This window comes from Xenopus tropicalis, chromosome 6, assembly GCF_000004195.4.
Source record: "Xenopus tropicalis strain Nigerian chromosome 6, UCB_Xtro_10.0, whole genome shotgun sequence".
Taxonomy (NCBI): Eukaryota; Metazoa; Chordata; class Amphibia; order Anura; family Pipidae; genus Xenopus; species Xenopus tropicalis.
The window spans coordinates 5,177,347-5,193,532 of record NC_030682.2 but is presented as its reverse complement, the minus strand read 5'-3'; the positions used below and the strand labels follow the sequence as shown (position 1 = coordinate 5,193,532).

General features: G+C 47.1%; 3 protein-coding genes across 3 annotated transcripts in view; 2 read left to right on the top strand and 1 right to left on the bottom strand.

The window, feature by feature from the left end:
• Positions 1-776: 776 nt before the first annotated feature.
• LOC116411613 (gastrula zinc finger protein XlCGF26.1-like) lies at positions 777-6,190 on the top strand. Its single transcript, XM_031904231.1, has 5 exons — positions 777-861; positions 1,952-2,038; positions 2,472-2,582; positions 2,897-3,001; positions 3,802-6,190. Exons 2-5 carry the CDS (start codon positions 1,984-1,986, stop codon positions 5,415-5,417), a joined length of 1,887 nt encoding a protein of 628 aa, XP_031760091.1. The 5' UTR covers positions 777-861; positions 1,952-1,983; the 3' UTR covers positions 5,418-6,190.
• LOC105945412 (zinc finger protein 665) overlaps positions 858-16,186 on the top strand; it is a 78,074-nt gene continuing 62,745 nt past the window's right edge. The window contains exon 1 of the mRNA XM_031903961.1: positions 858-1,103. The gene's annotated coding sequence lies outside the window, so the exon portion shown is untranslated. The remainder of the gene's footprint in view (positions 1,104-16,186) is intronic.
• LOC100487805 (gastrula zinc finger protein XlCGF26.1-like) lies at positions 7,430-15,387 on the bottom strand. Its single transcript, XM_004919046.4, has 5 exons — positions 15,201-15,387; positions 14,140-14,194; positions 13,248-13,352; positions 12,620-12,721; positions 7,430-9,567 (listed from the first exon to the last, which is right to left on the bottom strand). The coding sequence occupies exons 2-5, from the start codon at positions 14,189-14,191 to the stop codon at positions 7,919-7,921; spliced, it is 1,908 nt and encodes a 635-aa protein (XP_004919103.1). The 5' UTR covers positions 14,192-14,194; positions 15,201-15,387; the 3' UTR covers positions 7,430-7,918.

Below are 16,186 nucleotides of genomic sequence, written 5' to 3'. Positions count from 1 at the left end.
AGGGTGGGATGGGGGGGTGCAGGGACCATCAGGAGAGGAACTGTCAGGCAGAGGGAGCGCCGGCAAGAGTTGGGTCTGGGCCGACCCTGCACTAATGTGGCAAATCTATTGGCAGTAAAATGACTCTCCTTCTCCTTTAAGATCTATTCCATATGAAGGGATTGCATGTCCCTTATCTATATGAGCCGCTCATACAAACCTGAGGCAGAAAGCTGTACCTACAGCAACACTGTCACTGCCCCAAACATTTTTGATGCAGAAATTAAGGGAGGTTTCAGGTGGCAGTGGGGGGGGGGGGATGGAAATGGCTAAAAATGACTCCTGGGAAGGATAACGCCGCCTCACACAGATCGTTTCAGTCTATGTATCAATAGCAGCCAATCAGCATTTAGCTTTCAAGTTACTCCTGTACTGCAATTTGATAGGCCGCCAAATAAGCGTACCTGCAGGTTGCTGGATAAAGTAGCGCCCCTCACACGGTGCCATTTCCCTCACACTGATAATACGGTACTGAGCAGCCACACACACACTAACATACGGGCACCTTTCATTAAACAACCAATCACCGCACAGATAGCGGCGCTACTCGGCCAGCCACGCCCCCGTGTTTACCGGCGGAAGCGGAAGTTGCGCATTTGGGCACGCCCACTACTTGTTTTGTAGGAGTCTGTGTTGGAATTTCTGTAGGAAGAAAGCTCAGGCGCCCGGGATGGGACCGTGTTACTCATTCATTGCTACTTTGGCCGCTTAAATTCTATTCAAGGAATCGGGGCACCGGTACCGGCTCTCCCAGCGGGAACCTTGGATTCAGGGGCGAAACTTCTTTCTGGCTGATTTGCAGTTTGTGTTCCCTGGGCAAATGTGTGTGATAGTGCGCTAACCGTGTCACTGCTCCCGGCAGCAACTAGCGCTGTCATGTGTATCCCTCCGCGTCTGGGCATGTCCGGCCTTTATCCTACTGAGTCTCTGTGTAACCGGCCCCAATAGCGCCGAGATGTGAGGGGAACCGGCTGGGGATTGTGTCCTGTGTCCCTGTAACTCCCTCCCCTGTGTCCCTGGCATTGTCCCTCCCCTGCACTCACATCTCCAGCCTGGGCTACTGGGTAAGTGCTTTTCCCTCCTCCTCCTCCTCTTCCTCTTCCTCTTCCTCTTCCTCCTCTTCCTCCTCCTCCTCCCCTGCACTGGCTGTGGGACTGGGGGTTAATCCCGCTGCAGGGGCTGATAGAGAGGGGCGGCTGTGGGACTGGGGGTTAATCCCGCTGCAGGGGCTGATAGAGAGGGGCGGCTGTGGGACTGGGGGTTAATCCCGCTGCAGGGGCCGATAGAGAGGGGCGGCTGTGGGACTGGGGGTTCCTTATATATTGAGGAGTATAATTCACTGACATTCTTGTTTGTCACACAATATGGTCCCTTTATTTAAAAATTTAAATAATGTACCCCCTACTGTAAATGATAAGGATATTAGCAGTCACTGAGGGGTTCTGTGCCCCCCAGATAAAGGCACAAGGCTGCAGGCTGAGTTATACAGGGAACTCTGATTATCACTCATGTATTATAAGGGATAATGTACCCCCTACTGTAAATGATAAGGATATTAGCAGTCACTGAGGGGTTCTGTGCCCCCCATATAAAGGCACAAGGCTGCAGGCTGAGTTATACAGGGAACTCTGAGTATCACTCATGTATTATAAGGGATAATGTACCCCCTACTGTAAATGATAAGGATATTAGCAGTCACTGAGGGGTTCTGTGCCCATATAAAGGCACAAGGTTATAGGAAACGTGCATTTTTAGAGGTTAGAAAACACTAATTTTGAAAAAACCTTTATTTTGCTGACAACTCATAAAATATAATTTATTATTTGTCACTATGAGAAGTTTCCAGCATGTTTGTGCATTATAGAAAGAAACCTCCTGTGTAATCATTCCCCATCATTACTTGTCTCATCAGGTTTGGAGACTGAGCCCAAATGAAATTCTAGAATGAAGGAAAACCTGAGCTCAGTGAAGAACGAGATGGACTTACAATCTGGGAGTGGTGAGTGTCTGTTCTTATATTTATTTTTTTTATGGTTTTTTTTTCTAGTTCTAATGGTTTCTGGGATATTAGCATTTTTCCCCTTATATCAGGCTTTTGGCTTTAAAGCTGTCTATGAAGGTTGGAGTGCAAATGACCATATTTATGCACTTTGTGTGGATTTCCTGTATCGATGGTTAACCCCAGGGTTGCTGATTCTCAGAGAGACAAAAGCCTAGTATTCAGAGTCTAAAACTGCAAATATCTTAGATACCACAAAAAAATAGAAAATTGATGTATATTGCAAAAGTGCTTAGAGAAGTTCCCTGAGCACCTTTACATCAATGGCTTTTTTGGGGTTTATAGAAAATAAAATTGCTCTGGAATTTGGGAGCTTATTCTGCCTTTGAGAGCTTTTATATGTGATATGACCCACGTAATTCCTCCCCATCAGGCTTCCCAGAGGCAGATCCAGAAATATTACAGATAAAGATAAAGGAGGAAGAGCCGGACTGTGACTATCAGGACCCAGTGGAAAGCTCAGCAGTTCCACTTACAGATGCGGGTAAGTAGTGTTTGCTCTGCCTTATGGCTGTATAATATATATTCATGATTCCAATTACCAACCTTTCAGTTTCCAGACTTCCCACCGTGCCTTCTGGGAAGGAGCCTTTGTCCAGCTCAGCCACTATCTCAAAAAGCAACGTCTTGTCTGTAACTGTATAAGGAAAGCTGAGCAGCCTCCATCTGCCATTATGGGGAGGTGCTCAGTTTATGCTGCTCAGCCAATTAAAAAGTTATCCTATACACAGTGTAAACTATAGCAATAAAATGTGGTCACAGTCCCACCTAACTGCACCGTCCCCTGTACATTGTCAGGTTCCCTAAAGACCGAGGATAAAGTGAAATCAGAGGATGAGGAGTCGGACACGGAGGATCATGTGACTGTACTGAAGAGAGAGATGGATTCTGTTCCTGGGGCCGGTGAGTGATTTGTCTGTTGTGCAGGAACCATTTAGTTCTATAGAGCCCGGGCGCGGAAAGTGTTTAGAAAAACAAGCTGTACATCTATTCTGTGTCTGAATACTACTCCTATAGCGGCTACTGAGGCAGCAAGAAGGAATCACTGATGGTCACTACAAATAAAAGGAATGAGCTATTGTACACTGGGCCCTGTTGCCCTCAGAACATTGCTGTACAGTAGTTTAAGGAGAAGGAAAGGTACAAACTCAGTAGCTTTATCAGAAAGATCTATATAAATACAGCCATAAGTACTCACAGAATCCTCAATCAAAAGAAACACAGGATTTATTTTCTCCTTTTTTAGGAACATGTTCTTCGGTATTAGACTTCCTCTGTTTTAGGGCTCATTCAGGTTTGGGTCATGAGTCTCCTCTCCCCCTCCCATAAGAATGCATAAGAACTCACTTCCCCCACCCTTGGGAATGTGTAATCTGAGCTTCCAATGGCAATAACTGCAGCAGGAAGCTACTAAGACCAAGCTAAAATGGCAGCTGCTATCAGAGGGAGCTTCTAGGGCGCTTCACTCAGGTACAGTGTAGGGGGAATTTTGCACAACTTCTGGGCTTTCCACGGGCCTTGCAAAATATTATGTTGGCATTTTGCCTGTTTTCTGTGCTGCCACAGAAAATGGGTCTATTAGTGCAATAACAGGCTTATTCCTAAGCAAAGTCCATGTGGTATAATCTAATATTACAGATATATGTCATGTTTTTCTTTATGATGGTAGTGAATTACTGTCCTAACATATTTTTTTCTTTTAGAGAATTGCATCCGTAATGGAAATAATAGTGACCCTGAGGCTCCCAGACTTTGGCACCGGGACCAGAGCCCACCAAGGCAAGGAACAAGTGATTGCTCCGATGCACTGAAAGCAGCCAATGGGCAGACAGAAGATGCTGGAGTATTGCCGGGGTCGACACAAGAGAAAACGCCTAGTGACTTGGAGTGTGAATCCGGCACAAATTATGAGAATTACTCTGCAGGTTCTGAAGCGTCGGGTTTTATTTGCAATAAATGTGGAGAAAACTTTGCTGTGAAGAGAGATTTCCTCACTCACATGTGTACCGAGAATGGGAGAAATAACGGTTCAGATAAGGAATGTGTAGAAACAGAAAGGATTGTGGGACAGCAGTTGGGCCGTACAAGGGAGAAACCATTCAAATGTACAGATTGTGGGAGGAGTTTTTCTCACAAAAGGACACTGACCGCCCACCAGAGAAATCACTCGGGAGAGAGACGATTCAAATGTACAGAATGTGGGAAAAGCTTCTTCCACAAAAGCAACCTCGTCAACCACCAGATCATTCACACAGGCAAGAAACATTTCACCTGTACGGAATGTGGCAAATGGTTCTCTCACAAAAGGACTCTCTACACCCACCAGAAAAATCACAGCGCAGAAAGGCGCTTCAAATGCCCCGAGTGCGGCAAGAGTTTCTTCTATAAGAGCAACCTCCGCAGCCACCAGAAGCTGCACACGGGGGAGAAACCGTTCTCTTGCGGGGAATGTGGCAAATGCTTCTCTCAGAAAGGCACCCTGCAAAGGCACGAGCAGATTCACACGGGGGTAAAACCATTCACGTGCACAGACTGCGGGAAGAGTTTCTACGATAAGCACAACCTCTGGAAACACCAGAATATTCACACAGAAAATAAAGCCTTTGCGTGTACAGAACCGGGCTTCATCTGCTGTACCTGTGGGCAAAGCTTCTCTTTCGATAGCGACCTTCTCAGTCATCACTGTACCCAGTCTGGTAATTATCACGTTTGTAACTCGTCCGCAGTGGAGAATGGAGACGGCAAGCAGTACAGCCATAAATCTAACCTTCACAGGCCTCGCTTGGTTAAACCACAGAAAGAAATGTTCCCATGTACAGAATGTGGCAAAAGCTTTTCTGGAAAAAGCAGCCTCCATGCTCATCAGAGAATCCACACTGGGGAGAAACCCTACACCTGCTCAGACTGTGGGAAAAGCTTCTCTCAGAGTTGTCACCTTCGAAGGCACCAGAACATTCACACAGGAGAAAAGCCTTTCAAATGCGTGGAATGTGGGAAAAGCTTCAACGTGCAGAGCAACCTGCAAAGCCACAAGAAAATCCACTTGGGGGTAAAACCCTATGCATGCATGGAATGTGGGAAAGTGTTTTCCCTAAAAGGTAATCTCAACAAACACCAGAGAATCCACACAGGGGAAAAGCCATTTACATGCGCAGCCTGTGGGAAAAGCTTCTTTAAAAAGATCTGCCTTCTCAATCACCAGAAAACTCACACCGGGGAGAAACCATTCACCTGCACTGAATGTGGCAAACGGTTCTCTCAGAAGAGCAGCCTTCAGAAACACCAGAACAGCCACAGAGAGGGGAATTTCCCCCCGTGAATATTCATTGTATCCACAGCCCTGCACTGATACCAGGAATCATTGTGTCTGGAGCAAAGGAAAGCTGGCAGATTGGGAACCTTCACTGAGCGCTGGGAGAAAGGATATAGACTTGTGTCGAAGAGAAGAAGAACATGTTGAGCCATTGCACTACCAATTTAATGGGGTTCACTTTTGGTATGTGACAGAATTGCCTATTCTTAGAAAACTTTTCAATTGGTCTTAGTTTTTGAATGATTTGCCTTCATCTTCGGACTCTTTGCAGCTTTCAAATGGGGGTCACTGACCCCGGCAGCCAAAAATCTGTTGCTCTGTAAAGCTACAATTTTATTGTTATTGTTACTTATCTTTCTATTTATTTCCTCTTCTATTTATATACCTGTCTGTTTGCTAGGTTAAATTGGACCCTAGCAACCAGATAGCTGCAGAACAAAAGGCTAAATAATTATAATACAAAAATGAAGACCAATTGCAAATTGCCCCAGAATAGTCCTACATCATACTAAAAGTTCATTTAAAGGTGAACATCCCCTTAAACAAATGCTCTCGGTGATATATTACAGAAGTGTGTATTTACCTTGCCATGGCGGCTTTACTGCACAGTAGGATAACGCAAACATAGACTTTGGCTCTTTTTAGCTGCAAATTCCATATCTGACCAGTAGATGGAGCCGCTGATGGCTTTAGGAATTAAGTCAAAGTGCACTTATTTTGGAAATACTAACTTTTTTTATAATGGCTATCATAATATTAAACATTCCTCCAAACTGTGATGTCATTAAAGTGATGTATGTCCTCAACTATGAACAAGGTTGTATCTACCAGCTCTGCCTGCCTGTGGGTGAGCTCAGTATGGGAAGTACTATTAGTTACAGCAGGTCATATGCTCACTAACCGTAGGGACCTACAAAATCAGTCCCAAAGGCTTGTTTTAACCAACACTACCCCGAGGCATTTCCTTCTCCATCAGCCCAGGAGGGGCTTTTCTATATGCTGGAGGTGCTTTCAGGAAATAAAGATAGGGAAGGTATATGTGCAGGGTATTTATATAAACTATAGTAGGGTTTCTGTAGCAAACACCCCAGCTGTACCAGTGCAGGAATGGCTGCCCCCGGGGCTACACAGCGGGGTATTTATATAAACTATAGTTGCATTAAACCTCTGCTACTGTGGGGGAAAAGCCTTTCCTCCAGCAATAAAGGGGATCACTGGGGGGGGGGGGGGGGGGTTACAGATCTTATGGTTGCAGCTCTAGAAATCTGTGATGCTTTGCAGGTTTAGCAACAAGAAACCTTTCAGTCAAATGACAATCCACTCGTACATTTGTAAAGGTAAATCTGATTGGACAGAACAAGCACCTCTCACCCTAAGTGATACCACAATGCCAGCCCACTAGGAGGTAAGTCATTTACAGAAAGCATTTTTTTTAAAGAACTAAGACACATTTGGGGTTTAAGGAGGAAATGGGTTTGCACCCAGTAAATATAACAAGATAGCTAGAATCTCAGCCATAAAGCAGGGCAGGACTGCTGCTTACAATGGGGGGGGGGGGGATCAGATAGGATCTGTGCCACTGTGACAGAATGCTCTGTTATACAGATAGCTAGAATCTCAGCCATAAAGCAGGGCAGGACTGCTGCTTACAATGGGGGGATCAGATAGGATCTGTGCCACTGTGACAGAATGCTCTGTTATACAGATAGCTAGAATCTCAGCCATAAAGCAGGGCAGGACTGCTGCTTACAATGGGGGGATCAGATAGGATCTGTGCCACTGTGACAGAATGCTCTGTTATACAGATAGCTAGAATCTCAGCCATAAAGCAGGGCAGGACTGCTGCTTACAATGGGGGGATCAGATAGGATCTGTGCCACTGTGACAGAATGCTCTGTTATACAGATAGCTAGAATCTCGGCCATAAAGCAGGGCAGGACTGCTGCTTACAATGGGTATCTGTGCCACTAGAGACACCTTTTACAGCGTTGCTGTGCTTTACAAAGAATTACAAACTGTTTTAGGTAGGAATGGTTTATGACGCTAGTGTGCACAGAACATCGCACGAGAGTGTGAGGCACAGCACATGCACACTATGCACAAGTAAAAGGAAACATTACTATTTATCTGATGTATGTGAATTGCATTGTTTGTATCACGTGACAAAACTCTCTCCTCCATGTGAGTTTGGTAGGGAAACCCGTATCCCAGTCTGTACGTAGGGAAGGCTCCAGCCTGACCCTAAGTGCATGTACTAATGTCGGAGCGACCATTCCCAGGGATAACGACTCCCCTGTCAGTCTGTTGAGTTTGTATAGAATATTCGGAATATACTCTATATTTTCTCCTTTTCCGGGTGACTTTCCATTCAGATTTTTCTGTTCAAAGATATGAAACTCATGATTACGGCAACCGGTTTGGCTTATGGGTAATAAAGGATAATGATGGCAAATTTTTAAAAAAAGTGTAAAATGCGTCATGTTGTCTCTGTTCATTTACCCCATTATTTACACGGCAGCGTTCCCCTCCTCCTGCGCATGTAGCGCGTTTCTGCGCATGTGCATCCTAACGTGCGTCAGGAGGTTGAACTTGCGGGAGAACAGCTTCCCGCACTCTGTGCATTCGAACGGCCTCTCCCCTGTGTGCACTTTCTGGTGGATGCGCAGGCGGTTCTTTATGCTGAAGCTTTTCCCGCACTCTGAGCACGTGAACGGCTTCTCCCCAGTGTGAATGGTCATGTGGTTATTGAGTGTCAACCTCAGAGCGAAGGATTTGCCGCATTCTGCGCAGGTGAAGGGTTTCTCCCCGGTGTGGATTTTCTGGTGGATTTTGAGGTTCACCTTCCTGGAGAAGCTCTTCCCACATTCCGAACACGGATAAGGTTTCTCCCCCGTGTGAATCTTCTGGTGGCTTTGAAGGTTGCACTTCTGAGAGAAGCATTTGGCGCATTCTGAACATTTGAACGGTTTCCAGGCGGTGATGTCCAGCTGGAAAGCGGATTTAGTCGCGCTGTGCCCAGCGTTTCCGCCGTTGTGTCCATTGGAAGTGTTATTATTATCTGCGGCCTTGGTGCAACAGTGTGTAGGGTTTTCACTGCTCAGAAAGAAGCTTTGCCCGCATTCACCGCATATATAGGGTTTCTCTATGATGTGAATCCGTTCGTGGGACAAAAGGTTGCGCTTGCGGAGGAAGGCCTGCCCGCACTCGTTGCACTTGAACGGTTTCTCCCCCGTGTGGATTTTCTGGTGAGTGTGAAGGTTTTTCTTCTGAGAGAAGCATTTGCCGCACTCTGAACACGTGAACGGTTTCTCTTGCGTGTGGACGGTTTGGTGGCTCTGGAGGTTTTTCTTCCGAGGAAAGGTTTTGCCACATTCGGTACAGATGAACGGCCTCTCGCCGGTGTGGATCTTCCTGTGGGTGTTAAGGTTGCTCTTATTAGAGAAGCTTTTCCCGCATTCTGTACACATGAACGGTTTCTCCCCCGTGTGGCATTTCAGGTGATTGTGAAGGCCGATTTTCTGAGAGAAGCTTTTGCCGCATTCTGTACAGGCGAATGGTTTCTCCCTCGTGTGAGTTCTCTGGTGGCTCCGAAGGTTGCTCTTATCAGAGAATCCTTTGCCACATTCCATACATGTAAAAGGCTTCTCTCTAGTGTGAATTCTCTGGTGGCAGCGAAGGTTACTCTTGTCAGAAAAGCATTTGCCACAGTCCGTACATTCAAATGGTTTCTCCCCGGTGTGGACCAACTGATGCCTCTGGAAGCTGGGTTTGCTGCAGTAGTGCCTGTTGCATTCTGCACAGAAGAAAGGCTTCTTTTTGGTGTTCTTTCTCATGGGTCGTTTGGAGAACTCTGTACTGCAGGGCGGGGTACAGCCGTGGGCAAGAAGGTCACTATTTAGAGAGAAGCTTTTGCCACATTTCTCACAGGGAAACTCAGAGACATCAGATTCTGGTGAGGAGTCCTCATATCTTGTGCCGAACTGTGAGTCAGTCAGTGCCCGGCTCTGTGCCAGCCCCAGCAATACCCCAGCGCCTTCCTCGGCTGCATCCAATATGTCAGAGGAATCGCTGGAACCCGCTACTGGGGGTCTCTCTTGTCTTTGCCAAGGTCTGCAAATTATGGGATCCAGCTTCCTTCTATCACCAAGTAATCTCTCTAAGAAAAAATAAGCCAAGTCAGGAAATGATCAGGAAAACATAAAATACAATAAGACAAAGATGCAAAGCGTAGGTTCTGTACTCAGAGGGGCAAGTTGGGGCAGATATGGGGGAGTGGGAGAAAAGATAAAAAATGGAGCCCATGAGCAGTTCCTTATCAGACAACAGAAAGTCTTAGGGCTCTGGCACACGGGGGAGATTAGTCGCCCGCGATTAACTCCCTGTTCGCGGGCGACTAATCTCCCCGAGTTGCCTACCCCTGCCATCCCACCGGCGAACATGTAAGTCGCCGGCGGGATGGCAGACGCGGCGGAGCGATTTGTGCAAAATCGCGCCGCCGCGTCTGCCATCCCGCCGGCGACTTAAATGTTCGCCGGTGGGATGGCAGGGGTAGGCAACTCGGGGAGATTAGTCGCCCGCGAACAGGGAGTTAATCGCGGGCGACTAATCTCCCCCGTGTGCCAGAGCCCTTAAGCTGGCCATACACGCACCGATAATATAGTAGGAAACCTCGTTTCGTGCGATATTTGGTGCGTGTATGGCAAGTCGGCGAGTCGACCAGTATCGCAGGAGGCTGCTGATATCGGTCGACTCCCCGATCGGCCAGGTTAAAAGATTTTGATCGGGCGCCATAGAAGGCACCTGAGAAAAATCTGCTGTCAGGGCTGAGTCGGCAGAAGGAGGTAGAAATCATATTGTTTCTACCTCCTTATCTGCCGTTTCAGCCCTGAAGGTTAGTGGCAGGTCTGAAGATTGCAGATCGCCACGTGTGTGGCCACCTTAAAAGTGGACGATTTTAGCTGCCGATATCGCTCCTCTGGACGGAATCTGCCTGTGTATGGGCACCAACGATGGGCCTCCCTGAAATTAGCCTGAAACTATTGAATTAGCCCGATATTGCCCACCCGTAGGTGGGCATATCGGAAAAAGATCTACTCACTTGACTACCTTAAAGAGAATGGTTTTCAGACTTGGCTAAATGTGCCCAGATTTGGTCAGTCAGGGTTTCAAATTTTAACTCTATCACCCAACCAGCTGACCACGTGTGCCAGGACAGGGGTCAGTGTAACTGATCTGACACAAAGCGCATCACCTGTCACATCTGACAACCTAATCTGCTGATGCGCCATGTCAGCGGGTACCTTAGTGGGATCAACAGCACAACAGATTGGAACAGAGAAATGTAGCTACAGTGGCTTGCAAAAGTATTCGGCCCCCTTGAACTTTTCCACATTTTGTCACATTACAGCCACAAACATGAATCAATTTTATTGGAATTCCACGTGAAAGACCAATACAAAGTGGGGTACACGTGAGAAGTGGAACAAAAATCATACATGATTCCAAACATTTTTTACAAATAAATAACTGCAAAGTGGGGTGTGCGTAATTATTCAGCCCCCTGAGTCAATACTTTGTAAAACCCCCTTTTGCTGCAATTCCAGCTGCCAGGCTTTTAGGGTCTGTCCCTACCAGCTTTGCCCATCTACAGACTGAAATCCTTGCCCATTCTTCTTTGCAAAACAGCTCCAGCTCAGTCAGATTAGATGGACAGCCTTTGGGAACAGCAGTTTTCAGATCTTGCCACAGATTCTCCATTGGATTTAGATCTGGACTGTGACTGGGCCAGTCTAACACATGGATATGTTTGGGTTTAACCCATTGTTGCCCTGGCTTTATGTTTAGGGTCGTTGTCCTGCTGGAAGGGGAACCTCCGCCCCAGTCTCAAGTCTTTTGCAGACTCCAAGAGGTTTTCTTCCAAGATTGCCCTGTATTTGGCTCCATCCATCTTCCCATCAACTCTGAGCAGCTTCCCTGTCCCTGCTGAAGAGAAGCCCCCCCAGAGCATGATGCTGCCCCCCCATATGTGACAGTGGGGATGGTGGGTTCAGAGTGATGTGCAGGGTTAGTTTTCCGCCACACATAGCGTTTTGCATTTTGGCCAAAAAGTTCCATTTTGGTCTCATCTGACCAGAGCCCCTTCTCCCACATGTTTGCTGTGTCCCCCACATGGTTTGTGGCAAACTGCAAACGGGACTTCTTATGGTTTTCTGTTAACAATGGCTTTCTTCTTGCCACTCTTCCATAAAGGCCAACTTTGTGCAGTGCCCGACTAATAGTTGCCTATGGACAGATTCCCCCCCTGAGCTGTAGATCCCTGCAGCCCCCCCAGAGTCACCATGGGCCTCGGCTGCATTTCTGATCAGCACTTGTTGGGCCTGTGAGTTTAGGGGGACGGCCGTGCCTTGGTAGGGTTACAGTTGTGCCATACTCCTTCCATTTCTGAATGATCGGTGGAACAGGGCTCCGTGGGATGTTCAAGGCTTTGGGAATCTGTTTGTAGCCTAAGCCTGCTTTAAATTTCTCAATAACTTTATCCCTGACCTGTCTGGTGTGTTCTTTGGGCTTCATGGTGTTGTTGCTCCCAATATTCTCTTAGCAACCTCTGAGGCCGTCACAGAGCAGCTGTATTTGTACTGACATTAGATTACACACAGGGGCACTCTATTTAGTCATTAGCACTCATCAGGCAATGTCTATGGGCAACTGACTGCACTCAGACCAAAGGGGGCTGAATAATTACGCACACCCCACTTTGCACTTATTTATTTGTAAAAAATGTTTGGAATCATGTATGATTTTCCTTTCACTTCTCACGTGTACCCCACTTTGTATTGGTCTTTCACGTGGAATTCCAATAAAATTGATTCATGTTTGTGGCTGTAATGTGACAAAATGTGGAAAAGTTCAAGGGGGACGAATACTTTTGCAAGCCACTGTATTTACGTGCACAGTCACTCATGGAATCTGTACTGCAGGCAGGAGGGCCAATAACTGTCAGCTATTACTCCATCCTTTGCTCACACAGCTCCTCCCATAACCCCTGGGGTTAAAGGCATTTGCTATACAAATAAAGGATATTAATAATGGTGCTTGCTATGCCCTATTGCAGCACGCAGGGGAAATGGCTAAATCATTCCAAAAACCTTTGCCATCGCCCCAACTATCCCCTAAATATATCTCTGTTTAACGGCAGGAATATTACTCACCGGCCTCCGTTACTGCATCTGTTTCCCGCTTTATTGCAGTCCCATGATCCTCAGTGCCCAACTCTTCATTTGATTTTACTTTAAGCTCAATTTCTAAGGCACCTGAAAATGTACAGGGAATAATGCATTTGTATGTGAGCTCCAAGCGGGGGCAGGGGGGGCTCATAATTCTAGGCAGAAATGAACTGTGTGTGGGTTATTAGTTGGCTCAAAAGTTCCCGACTGCCTCCTCAGTTATAAATAATATATGGAACCCGAGGTTAATTGGAGTTAAAGAGAATTGTTGCTTTTAGGGCACATTATTGGAGCTCCCCACAGATCCTATCTGACCCCAGTCTGTGTTACTAATGAGCAGCTTCTATTTGTATGGTTCTGCCCCAGAAACACAGTTCTGCCCTCACACTGGGAATGGAACCATAGAACCCTGTTAGGTCTTCTAACTCTTTCAAACTAACTGACTCTGACACAAATCCTCTCTATACATGTTATACATCATTTCAGAAAACAGTGTCCATCTTTAATTGACTAGAACTAACTGTTCCTTATTTCCACGAAAGGAAGCTTATACTGAATCTTCATTTTGCAATAGCATTACTATCCAGCCCAGACAGAATGTCCAGCTACTTACCCCCATCTGTAACAGGAACTGCTGAGTTCTCCACTACGTTCATATGATCTTCAGAGTCTGATTCTTCTTCTTTTATCTTTATCAGTAATATTTCTGGTTCTGCTTCTGGGAAATTAGCAGAGGCAAATTAAAGGTCAAGTAAGGCTGCAACTAAAATGAGCTAAAAAAAATTATCCAGACAGCAAACCCCTTAGCTCATAAAAAGGTTACAGATATATAGAAATATTGGGGTAACAGTCACCCTGCTATAGTTCCAGGGGTACCCAGGGTACAAATAAGCACTCACCCCAAATCCCCCCCTAACTGGCCTTAAGGCTGGGCCCCCTTAGCCCATAACAAGGTTACAGATATATAGAAACATTGGGGTAACAGTCACCCTGCTATAGTTCCAGGGGTACCCAGGGCACAAATAAGCACTCACCCCAAATCCCCCCCTAACTGGCCTTAAGGCTGGGCCCCCTTAGCCCATAACAAGGTTACAGATATATAGAAACATTGGGGTAACAGTCACCCTGCTATAGTTCCAGGGGTACCCAGGGCACAAATAAGCACTCACCCCAAATCCCCCCCTAACTGGCCTTCAGGCTGGGCCCCCTTAGCCCATAACAAGGTTACAGATATATAGAAACATTGGGGTAACAGTCACCCCGCTATAGTTCCAGGGGTACCCAGGGCACAAATAAGCACTCACCCCAAATCCCCCCTAACTGGCCTTCAGGCTGGGCCCCCTTAGCCCATAACAAGGTTACAGATATATAGAAACATTGGGGTAACAGTCACCCCGCTATAGTTCCAGGGGCACCCAGGGCACAAGCAGCGAGAAATCAGACCACAGATACATATGAAGGGAGCAGTAAGACATGGTGGCTCTTGTAGTAAATAATTAACTCACCAATGTAAGAATCGGAGTCCATTTCAGGTTTTACTTGGGTCAGATGCTTCATTTTCTAATTGCAGTTTTTAAAAAGAAAAGACATCAAAAGATGACAGTATAAAGGAATCCCAGTGCCTTTGCTAGGGGAGAAGTGTATTAGAATTACCCCCTGCAATGTAATTATCTCTTCCCAATACCCCCCCCCCCCCAACCCCAGGTAACCACATTAGGAACCTTTTCCTTCCTTCCATTATAGAAAATAGTATTGTGCCCTTTTATTAAGAATTATAATGCTACTATCACCTGCTTATAACAAGCAGAAGTGCTGGGCCCTCAGATAATCCAAGTATCCTAAAGGCACTGATTGTATGTGTGGTAGATACGAGCCATAGGGACACTGGGCTCAGCACAAAAAAAGGTGGCATTGTTTTACACCATGTTTTTCTGCCCCTCTCTATCAGCCCCTGCAGCGGGATTAACCCCCAGTCCCACAGCCGCCCCTCTCTATCGGCCCCTGCAGCGGGATTAACCCCCAGTCCCACAGCCGCCCCTCTCTATCGGCCCCTGCAGCGGGATTAACCCCCAGTCCCACAGCCGCCCCTCTCTATCAGTCCCTACAGCGGGATTAACCCCCAGTCCCACAGCCGCCCCTGCAGCGGGATTAACCCCCAGTCCCACAGCCGCCCCTCTCTATCAGCCCCTGCAGCAGGATTAACCCCCAGTCCCACAGCCGCCCCTCTCTATCAGCCCCTGCAGCGGGATTAACCCCCAGTCCCACAGCCTCCCCTCTCTATCAGCCCCTGCAGCGGGATTAACCCCCAGTCCCACAGCCGCCCCTCTCTATCAGCCCCTGCAGCGGGATTAACCCCCAGTCCCACAGCCGCCCCTGCAGCGGGATTAACCCCCAGTCCCACAGCCGCCCCTCTCTATCAGCCCCTGCAGCGGGATTAACCCCCAGTCCCACAGCTGCCCCTCTCTATCAGCCCCTGCAGCGGGATTAACCCCCAGTCCCACAGACAGTGCAGGGAGGAGGAGGAGGAGGAGGAGGAGGAGGAGGAGGAGGAGGGAAAAGCACTTACCCAGTAGCCCAGGCTGGAGATGTGAGTGCAGGGGAGGGACAATGCCAGGGACACAGGGGAGGGAGTTACAGGGGCAGTAGGACACAATCCCCAGCCTGTTCCCCCTTGTGTCCCCTCACATTCCTGCTCTATCGGAGGTCTGTATGGAGGGAGGAGCTTGCATCTGTTCGACCTCCCACCCTCTCTATGATGTAGTCAGAGTAGGTTAAACCCACTGTCTGAGGACCAATAAAATGACAGCTGGCAGACACTGCAGTTCTGTCGCAGACAGTAGAAGCACACCGCCATATTTTTGGTGGCCACACGTCAATCGTGCCGGTTGTGGGCTTTATAGTTAGCAGTATGCATTACTATTTTAACTGCTGTGCTTTAACACCTTAATCAGCAAACCTTCCCTTAAGTATTTTAGCAGTTTTTATACAAATTGTCAGAATATATTTAGTGAAATGGGGGTATATCAGTAAGGTGAGTGCTCAGATATATATATTTGCAGAACATGGATTTTTTTTTTGTGTCACCCTGTTTTGTTTGCCCCTCCCACCTTTTCAGCCGCAATAACCACCCGGTCTCCCAACCTCTGTAATTTGCACCCTAATTAATGTTAATGCACAGAGAAAAGCCTAAAACAAAGTATATCCCAAACACAGGCAGCAATGGGCAGAGCTGGGAGTGTGATTGGGGGTATAGCTATGGGCATAATGGGTGCAACAGAGAGTAGGTTGGTGTGTATGTATGTGCATTTTAGGGCCACCATCAGGGTGTATAGGGGTACTGCAGTCAGGGGCTCATAATGGAAAGTCACAGTTTGTGGGTAACAAAAGTGGTGGGGCTTGTGGGATGAGGTTTGGGCAGGTCATTGATGGAGATTTGGCATAATTGGGGTTTTATCAGAGTGGACTATAGCGAGTCCTAGGGTAGTGATGGTTTTCAGAAAGGGCTGTCCAGGTAAAAACAGCGTGGCGATAAGCTAATCAGAGATCACTGTT